This window comes from Nicotiana tabacum, chromosome 11 (assembly GCF_000715075.1).
Source record: "Nicotiana tabacum cultivar K326 chromosome 11, ASM71507v2, whole genome shotgun sequence".
Classification (NCBI taxonomy): Eukaryota; Viridiplantae; Streptophyta; class Magnoliopsida; order Solanales; family Solanaceae; genus Nicotiana; species Nicotiana tabacum.
This window is the reverse complement of record NC_134090.1, coordinates 104,777,075-104,787,447: the sequence shown is the minus strand read 5'-3', so window position 1 is coordinate 104,787,447 and position 10,373 is coordinate 104,777,075. Positions and strand designations below refer to the sequence as shown.

Genomic DNA, 10,373 nt, shown 5'->3' with positions numbered 1-10,373 from the left:
TGGTTCTTTTGTCCCAATGAAATGGGATAAGACTTGTAATAAGTCTTTACATTATTAAATTCTAATAATTCTTAGATAGCCACCTAGAATTATATGACTACTTAGTCATTTTCTAGGTTTGTGGCTTCTTGCCACGTTTTTTTTGGGAGGAAAATTAATCTTATCTCATATTTTAATACTTAGCTAGGTAATATCCTGTTACCCGGTAATTAACTAATTACCCGTATAATTAAAAATTATCTCAAATTACTTAAAATTTTACTTATTTTTAATATACTTTATACATCATACTACCGTGGTCATATGGTACCTTGCATGGTACTAATTCATAATTATCGGGTATTATCGCTCGACCCGTATTTTATCCCAAATTGGCCACTTTCAACGAAACTCATTTTTTTAATTCGCGTACCCTTTATCCTTCATGACACTTATTTATTGCTTGTTATAAATAGCGTAAATACGTTAACTTCAAGATAATCTCATCCCTGAGTCTACGTCGATTAACTGAAGACGAAACTTTTAACGTATGAAAACGCGAGATGTAACAATGCTAGAGAATCATATTTAAATTGTGAATTATATTTTTATATGAATTCTCTTTCAAATAGAAAGCATATTAAATGAACGGAGTATTTTAAGAAAAATACCAGATTATAATATCAAAGTTCTTTCAAGATTCATTACACCTCAAGAGACACATATAAGATTTCGTATCAAATACATTACTTTTGATGTTTGAGTTGTAATGACGTTGCAACTAATTTGCATATTATGATATATGTCATACTTTTCGTATTATTCATAGTTGAATTATAATTTATAAATATTTTAAATAGATTATTTGTTATAATTTTGTGATTTTAATAAAATTTTTATAATTATTTTTTATTTTATACTATTTTAAAATTCTTGAAATTAGTATAATTTAAAGATCCGTGGGACTTACGCCCCATGTCTCAGGGCTTACGTCTCCCCTCGTCAGAGGTAAAACGCCTCGCCTCACGCCCCCGCCTTTTAAAACATTGATACTACTTTCACTCTCAATTAAAACAACTTTATTTGCTCTTTTATATTATTCTCATTTCCGTCCTCAAAGATGCTGTTTTCGGAGCCAGGCTTGTCACATTCTTCAATTTTAATCGCTAAGTCTTACTTTAATCTTGTTTATTAGCATTTTTGGATCAAATCAGTTTGCTTGTCTATAAACCATATAACAAATTTAACTGTAGTGTTTTACGGGTAAACAGTTTGGCACCGATCATGGGGCTTAGATAGTTGCGTAATTTCTTTGATCCTTGCATTTGTTACTAACTTGTTTGATTTTTGCCTTAGCAAGAAATCGAAAATGGGAGCTAATGATGTCAACATCGCACACAACGTTGAGGGACACAAAAATTTGCATCAACATAAAGATTCAATCAGCAACACCCGAAACTATGGGATCAAGGCAACTGTAGTTTGTAAGGGCAGTACCCCTGGTATGTACGGGAGCCAATTCCCGATGACGTGGAAGAGGAACACGTTGCGGAAACAGTAAGAATCCTAAGAGAGCAACATAAATCCATCATGGGCGACCTCTCGAGCCAGGATTAGGTGATGACGGATTTGAAGCAAGCGTCGCTAGACGCTTCCAACAATGCAAATGGAAGAGGCCTGATTCTTCCCATTGTTCCTGCTAATCAAACGACTCAAAGATTTGATAACAACACCTCAAGGGGTGAAGTCGGTTTTGATGGTGCTAAGGGACAGGTAGCGGATCTGGTAAAGATAATGAGAATGGCCCCTTCAAAACCGAGCTTATGAGATTTATGAGGAAAATGAACGAATGGATGGATCAAAACGTGAGGAAATTTCACGCCCGAATGGATTAGATTTCGGGCACACCACCAGTTTTGAAGGGCCCAGATTCGAAAAAATACCCTGAGTTACCGTTTAAACCGAGTGCATCACTGGAGTTAATTTCAAAGAGGTTCAAGATACCGGACATACCAAAATACGATGGGACTTCAAACCCGCAGGAGAACATCACAACTTGTACACGGCTGTGAAAGAGAACGATTTGGCTCAACATGAGATCGAATCGGTTCTACTGAAGAAGTTTAGAGAAACCCTCATAAAGGGGGCCCTGATATGGTATTCACTCTTACCCGAGCATTCAATTAAATCTTTTGAAATGCTTGCAGATTCATTCATTAAGGCTCATGCCGGGGCCAGAAAGGCGGACATATTCAAAATCGCACGAGGTGAGTCCGAATTATTGCGGGTGCTTGAAACAATTTTGTCTTCTCCATATTACTATATCTCTAGAGTCAATAATTTTGTATGAGGAACTACTGAACTCAATCACTTGCTGCCGTTACTCTTCAGTTTTCTGTTGAGGTCTATCCTGCAGAGGTACTCAAATTGGATCAGTGATCGATTTCTAGGTTTCGTCGTAAACCTAATTGGTTATTTCCAATTACGTAAATCAATAGTTCAAACCGCACTAAAAGGTAGGGCATTTCCCATTTTTATAGGAACTTCTGAACTAGAAACAATGGTATCTCCAATTATAGCCCCTCTGGGATGTAAAATATATCTCTTCTCACCATCCCCATAGTGTATGAGACAAATGTATGCATTTCGATTAGGGTCGTATTCGTTGGATCATAATCTCTTACCATAAAAATGGCTGCATGCGCGACAACACCAACTATGAGAAATTCACCAATCCACATGTGATGTGTGAACAATGACAGTTGTGTACCATAGTCAGTAGCTAGATACAGATAAGGGGGCATGGAATACATATGGTGAGCTACAACAATGGTTAAAAAGCCTAACATAGCTAAGTTAAGAGATAATTGAGCATGCCATGACGTTGTTAGGATCTCATATAGGCCTTTATGGCCCTGACCTGTAAATGGACATTTATGAGCTTCTAAAATATCTTTTAGTCCATGACCAATACCCCAGTTGGTCCTATACATGTGACTTCGTGGTCAGATTCTAGAAAGAGAGGATGTTGCTACCGGTCGTACCTGACGAGTGGGCAGTGGAGGCATTCATAAAGAGTTTGAATCTGAGGAGTTCCGATGCCTCCCAAAAGCTGAAGGAAAGCCTGCTCGAATTCCAAGCAACTACATGGGTGGATATTCATAACCTTATGAGTCAAAAATAAGGATAAAAGAAGATTAGCTCGGGTTCCCGACATCAACCAAGGGACGGGGCCGAAACAAGAACTAGGATAAGTTCAAAAATTTTAACTCTAAATCTCCCACCTATAACCTACTTTGTGTTCGTCCCTTATTTTCAGAACTTCTGCCACTTCCAACTCCAACCTAAAATTGCTAATTTTGTTAGAATTTGCATGAATTTAATTGCTTAATCTATTTATAAGATATATTTGGTGATAAATTAGTAGAAATGGGTTTTCTTAAATGATTTTTATGTGTAATTCTTGATAAATTTAATATTTAAACAACTGAGGGTATTTTAGTAAACTTAGCAGTTACAATACAGTACGATACAGTCAAACCAAACAGTAAAATATTATTTAACAACTGCAAACAATACAATCTATCCATACATTGTATTTATAATACAATACAATACAACATAATACAATACAATATCAAAGGATGGGTAACATCTAGGGGTATTCGGTTTGGATCAGTTTTTCCCTAAAATGAAACCAAACCAAGTAAATCAGTTTTTCAAATATTAGAACCAAACCAAATCAATTAAGTCGGTTTTTTCTTAAATATAAGACATACACTACCAAACACATTTTCCGTCGACTATATTATTTTCAACATAATACTATCAAATCAATTGCGCATTGAGAAATCTATCATTTACCAAGATATATTGATGATAATTGAATCAAATGGTGATGAATAATTTAAGGACTCAATTAAAAATGAATTATTTTTAACATGAAACAGATTCTTACATTTAATAAAAGAAAACTAGAATGTAAAGGTAAAGAACTGTACTAAAAGTCAAGCGATTAACATTTACCATAAAGTTTTAGAAACTTTGTACAATATATATATATATACATATAGATGTAATAATAAATTTGAAATAACTACTTCTATAGTCGGTTTGGTTCGATTTTCTTCGGTTATTTTTTGATTAAAGCCAAAACCAAACCAATATGAACGGTTTTTAAAATACAAAGCCAAAAACCAAACCAAATCAAACAAAAAAATATGAATGTTTTTGATCGGTTTAATTTGGTTTAACTTTAGTTTGATTTTTTGGGGTTTTATGAACACCCATAGTAACAACCATCCAAACAAGCTGCAACTAAAATACTGATTGAAGAATAAATGAATAGTTAGCGGACCTCACACGACTACTCGTAGCATTTAAAGGGTAATTGCCGAATGGGATCAAGGACAAAGCAAGACGATTCCTCTTTCTTTAATCTTTATTTTTTCTTCTTACTTTATCACAAATTCACAATTGCTCACATAACATTTAGCACAACTAAACAATTTCTCTTCAGCTAAAGAACATTCAATTAAAGACAGCTCTTATGGCATAAAATTATTATTAGTCATAATTAAAGTGTATGATAAAAAAATTGATATAAGATAAAAAAAGTGATATAAAGTAAACTTTGAATGAGTTTTATATATAAGGACTTCCTATTTTGTTTGAATAAAATAATTAATATGCAAAATTTTGGTTTAAGTTATAAATATTTATATAATTGTATATTATTTTATTTTTAAATTATTTGAAATATAAAAAGATGCCGTTTTTTTAGAACAGCTTAAAAAACCATAATATAAATTGAAATAGAGGGATTTTAATTTATTTTTAGAAAACCCAATATATTGATACAAATATCAAGTTTCAAGTGCCTAAAAGCATTTTCCAGTGAGATTTGATACTGTGAGCGAGAGAGTAGTGGGTGTTATCAGCCGAGGAAGCACCGGAAAAAGAAACAATGGATAAAGCAACACCTGTACGGAACTCCCATACATCCACCGCCGATCTGCTTACCTGGTCGGATGTTCCGCCGTCGTCCAACTCTTCAGCCACCTTCACTCCCGGCGGTGCCTCTGGTCATCATTTCGGCTCCGGCGCTCGCTCTCATCAGGCGAGTCATCCTTTCATCAAGGCTATTCTAAAGTTGTAGTATAAAACCTAAATTGTTTAGGATTTAATATTTGCTAATTTATTTAGTTTATGTTTAAATAGGATTTGTAGTCAGAATTACATATAAATAGATTTTCTAGTTTCTAGGTTTGATACTATTACAAAAAGAGGTGTTGCTAACTATTTTTAAGTGTGGAAAATTGTATAGATCATTCAAAGATTTATTGAGTAAAATTATTTTTCCTTTAGCTATTGTGTAATTTAGGGTTTTTGCTTTTTTTTTTTTCTCTCCTGTTTCCTTTGCAGCCATCTGATGGAATCAGTAAGGTATTTAGTGGTCAGATCACTACTGAAGAAGCTGAAAGCTTAAACATCCGGTAACACGAAGGAGTAATTTAATTCGTTTTTAATTTCTTCTATTGTTTGGCATTTTCATGAGCGTCTTTATTTTTCTCCATATTTTGCGTGCATGATTTTCTAACATGCTCTCTTCTTCTGTGCTGTCATGATTCTTTTTTTTGTTTTAAACGTTCAGATCTTTGCTTTTTCTCCTTATATACCGGCGATTCAATAAGATACTGATATTGCATTCTATTATTTATTTTTGCTTCCTTTTTTAATCTCATGTTAGTATTTATTAAAGCTAGTATTCATCTGCTCACATGGGTCCAAACTCTGTATTTGTCTTAAGAAATTCATTTAATATGTACAAATTATTAATTTAGAACCCAATAACTTAAAATGGCTAGAATCTTGAACCCACGAATTAAAAATCCGGTCCGCCTCTGTCTGCTCATGCATGCCTTTGTTGATATATAGATATATTTGCCTATCCAAATGTCTTGTGTCAACTGGTTCTGTTTGCTTACTATGACTCTAAATTTCATTTGGTATCAATATAGGCTTTTATTTCTTTGGGAAGGTGGCTTGAGTACTGAAAATTAGTTAAGCAAAGGGCTAATGAGTCCACCTGTTGAATAGCTTGCATAGGCAATAACTTTGGCTTAGACATCATTGGTTTAATCCAAATTTGTATTGACAATGACAAAGTGGTCATTGCGTAAAGATATGAGTTTGTTGTTCCTGAGACATGTCATAGTTGACTATATTTGTAGGTATCTTAGTTTGATGTTTTCTTGTTGATAACTGCTAGATAGCATACATGGGTTTTAAAATTTGACATTTGGCGTGTTGATAGGAAGTGTAACAAATTTGAGTATTTCACTAGCAAGCGAGAAGGCTATGGGGAAATTTTTGAGGAAAATAAAAGACTGATGGACAAGGAAAATTTTACGACCATTAAGATTATTATATTACCAGAATCGAGGAAATCGATCATTAGGATTAAATTGGTGAAAACTACAGCTTCATGCTCTTGTGTTTGCTTTGAAAAGCCAAAATTTTCACTCAATTTTATTGATGCCCTCATCTTTGACCTACTTGAAGTAGGTTGCCTTCATTTTTGCACATTATTCCAGTTTCAAATCCAAGAGATGCTCATATCTGGTTTGTACCCATTTCATGGACTGAAATATTCTTCTAGTGAGTAGTTATGAAGCCTTGGAGATTATCAAGTATTTATTGTGTATTGGGAACTAATATCGCTTAAGAATATAAGTAGCAAACAGCTGCCGAGAATTAAATGGAGTGCAAAACTCCAAGTTGTTTGTCCTGGCTATGCACCATGATGGGCATGCTATCTAAACTAACATTTTCTATCTCCTTTTTTTTTATATTTCTTTATTGATCTATGATCTTGTAAAGTTAGGCATACGGAGATGAATCGCACTTCTAGGTTGACTTTTAATTTTGTGTTAATTCTTTTCTCCACCTCTGCAGAGTTTGAGAGTAGTGGAAGCAAAATTTGGATTGTATTGTTTTAACTCGTAAAGTTTTTCGATGAAGGGGTAAGATAAATTTCATTATTAGAGTACCAAGAAGGTACTACACACATCAAAAAAGAGATTACAACATTACTGGTTTAAATGTACCCCAAAGAATTCCAAAAAAATAGAATACTCCAACAGCAGCAACAATAACAACAACCACGAACCCAGTGTAATTCCACAAGTGGGGTTTGGGGAGAGTAGTGTGTACGTAGACCTACCCCTACCTTGTAAAAGTAGAGAGTCTATTTCCGAAAAATACTCCGACAGCAAAAGTGTGGTTTCTTGAAATTTATTACCTTGTCAAAAAAAAAAAAAAAAGGAAGTATAGATTCATCTATTCTTTACATAAGAGATATGATGTCTTTGATCTTCAAAGCATTTCTTATTCTTTTACAACTAGACAGTCCAAAAGATGCAAAGAGGAATGGTCTTCCAGACTTGCTTCGTCTTTTGCTCATTTTCTGAGTGCGCCAGCACTCTAATACACCTCTCACACCTTGTGGCATCACCCAATGCAGCCCAAAAATGCATAGGAATTAATCCCCGATCTGTCTTGTTTGTGTGCAGTGCACGAAGAGATGACTTGCAGATTCTGTTGACTCTTCACAGGAAAAACATCTACTGCACAGATAGTATCCTTTCTTTCGTAGCATGTCTTGAGTTAAGAAGGCATTACTAACTGCAATCCATCGAAAACAAGTTACCTTAGGAGGGGATCTTCTTTTCTACATCTTCCAATGCCATGTTAAATTTCAATGCACAGCTTGTTTCTGCAGAAGATTGTATCAACTTTTAACTGAAATTTTTTTATCCTTGCCAACCAGATCTGAAAGTCCAACCTGTTAACATCAAGGCTAACAGGTCCCAAACAATGTATTACCTGACTAATTTCATCTAATTCACAGGCATTAGAATTCCTCCTGAGATCAAGATGCCAACCAGACCCACTATATCATTCAGCCACTGTACATACTACATTGTTTATTTTTGGATATACTATACAACATAGGGATTCTTTAGACTTTCCCCGTCTAGCCAAGCATTAATCTTAAACCTGATTCTGCTCTGATTCCCAACCTCCAATTTTACATATTGTTGAAATTTTGCCAAAATTTACATATTTGTTTCCAGGCACCCACTTTAGTTTAATAAGGTCTTACCTCATAATTTATTTGAACCAAGAGGTTCTGTTTGGTAAAGAAATGAAATCCAGTGACTCGACAACAACTTCAAAGTTATGTACTGTGATCCTTTGCACTGAGTCTTGTTGAAAATTTTCTTCAGGAAACCTTGTTCAGGGTATAAACTGAGCAATATATTTTCTGCTGGTGGTGAAGATGGTACATTAGAATCTAGAACTGATGATGGCAGTTTTAGCAGTAGGACATCAGTGCGCATTATTCAGGTACTTCTTTTTTCCTTTCAAGGAAAATGATTTACACTGGACTGACAGTTTGAGCATACTACCTAATTAGGAAATCGGTGAATGTCAGTTTAACCAAAAATTTTAATGGTGCATTGTAGCAAGCTACAAACGGAATAAGCCAGATTTCATTCAGTACTGAAGAAAACATTACTCCAAAGAAGCCTACCACTCTGACCGAAGTGGCAAAGCAGCGTGAGTTGAGTGGAAACATAGAAAGTGAGTCAGATAGCAAAATCAAGAAGCATCTATCAGATGCAAAGACCAAGGAGCTTAGTGGAAATGATATCTTTGGCCCTCCTCCAGAAGTTCCTACTAGGTCACTGGCTGCTGCGCGCTCCTTGGAGTCGAAAGAAAGCAAAGAAATGGGTGAACCTGCCTCACGAACTGTACACACATCTGTTAGGGTTTCTAATGTGAGTTGTCTTTGAGGCTTGTTTCATTATTCCTTCCATCTTATTTGAGGAAAAAAAATGATGAAGAGTTGTGACAATGTTGGTGTTCTTTAAAGTTGAGAAAAGAAAAGGTTAAGATCCAGTAAGATGCTCATAACCTTACCCGGAGACTTAGAAGGAATTGGTCAAATTACTTAGATTTAGTGCCTCCAGTGGCTTAGTAATTCAAAGAACAAAAAGAGTTGCAATCCAGTAAGACTCATTTTTATAGTGGTACCTGCAGAATCAACTACTCAAGTGTTCTGTTTTCTCCACAATGTCTGATGTTGGCTAAGATTGATGTTTACTGTCTAATTATATCAAATACTATCTTGTACCTGAATTTGGACTTGGTTGTTATCCTTTTCTTTATTTGGCTTCTACTATTATGGGCTCTCATTACTCTTGCTGCATTCTGTAGCCTGCTGGTGGTCAAAGCAGTATCTTGTTTGGTGATGAACCTGTTGGCAAGACAACAAAGAAAATACATAACCAGAAGTTTGCAGAATTGACGGGGAATAACATTTTCAAGGGAGATATTCCTCCTGGATCCGCAGAGAAGCCACTGAGCAGCGCTAAGCTGAAAGAAATGAGTGGCAGTGATATATTTTCTGATGGAAAAATTGAATCAAGGGATCACCTTGGCGGTGTGCGCAAACCACCTGGTGGGGAAAGCACTATTTCATTAGTGTAATCACGTCAAGTGGCTTTCATGCTGACCTGCAGTGTCTCTTACCAAATTTCAGCTACTTTCTGACCAGTGAGGACTTCATTGCATTTAAGATTGAAGAATGTAAATTTTGATGTGTTAATACTCTAATTTGCTACAAAATTCAGAGTAGTTGGCCCCTGAGCATTTCTCTGTTGAACACTTGAACTGTTGTAGCAGCTTATAAACTGGCAATCCTGGGAACACTAGTCCGTTCATTTTGTTTCAGTTGGCTTGATCAGTTGATCTATATCCAAGAAAGAAATGAGATGTCGAAACTGATTCAAGCAAATAATGTAATTTTAGTTCTCTTCTGCTTACTGCTGAATAAAAGCAAATGAGGAACTTCTGTTCAAGAAAAACTGAGGATGGTCTTTACCTGTCAGTATTTCCTGGTTGATCATTGTCATCATTTCACAGTTCTTTCAGCTGTTACTCCTGAGTGAAAAAAATTCTGATGATCTCCTCGTCAGTGTAAGCCTTGTTAGTGATCTTTTCATGTGGTATATTTGCTTACTTTCATGCCAATGACAGGTTCACCTTGTCTCTATCATATCTGAATGCAGTTACAAGAGGATGCAGTCAGAAATTTGCCTGGTGTAGGATCTTTTCGTCATTTCTTGCCAATGCCAGGTTACAAAGGTACATTAGAAGAGCTGTTTGGAAACTAGTTCTAGCATATATTATGGTAAGATTTATTTGTTATTTGTACTGTAATTAACCGCAAGAAATCAATGTAGGGCAAAATCATTGAAGATATCTTAAAAAGAGGAAAAGGACCAACAAGACAAAATAAATTAGCAAAATAAATAATTGTCGGT

At 35.2% G+C, this 10,373-nt stretch overlaps 1 protein-coding gene across 1 annotated transcript; it reads left to right on the top strand.

The window, feature by feature from the left end:
• Positions 1 to 4,804: 4,804 nt before the first annotated feature.
• On the top strand, positions 4,805 to 9,914 carry LOC107802020 (uncharacterized). The gene is made up of 5 exons (XM_016625453.2): positions 4,805 to 5,098; positions 5,404 to 5,474; positions 8,271 to 8,391; positions 8,511 to 8,825; positions 9,265 to 9,914. Exons 1-5 carry the CDS (start codon positions 4,946 to 4,948, stop codon positions 9,535 to 9,537), a joined length of 933 nt encoding a protein of 310 aa, XP_016480939.1. The 5' UTR covers positions 4,805 to 4,945; the 3' UTR covers positions 9,538 to 9,914.
• Positions 9,915 to 10,373: the final 459 nt, after the last annotated feature.

Bases quoted from the DNA above. Each gene is read 5' to 3' on its own strand.
- LOC107802020 (XM_016625453.2), top strand. From the start codon at position 4,946: ATGGATAAAGCAACACCTGTACGGAACTCCCATACATCCACCGCCGAT. The intron at 5,475-8,270 runs GTAACACGAAGG...AATTTTCTTCAG, and splicing joins GCTGAAAGCTTAAACATCCG to GAAACCTTGTTCAGGGTATA. The intron at 8,826-9,264 runs GTGAGTTGTCTT...TGCATTCTGTAG, and splicing joins CATCTGTTAGGGTTTCTAAT to CCTGCTGGTGGTCAAAGCAG.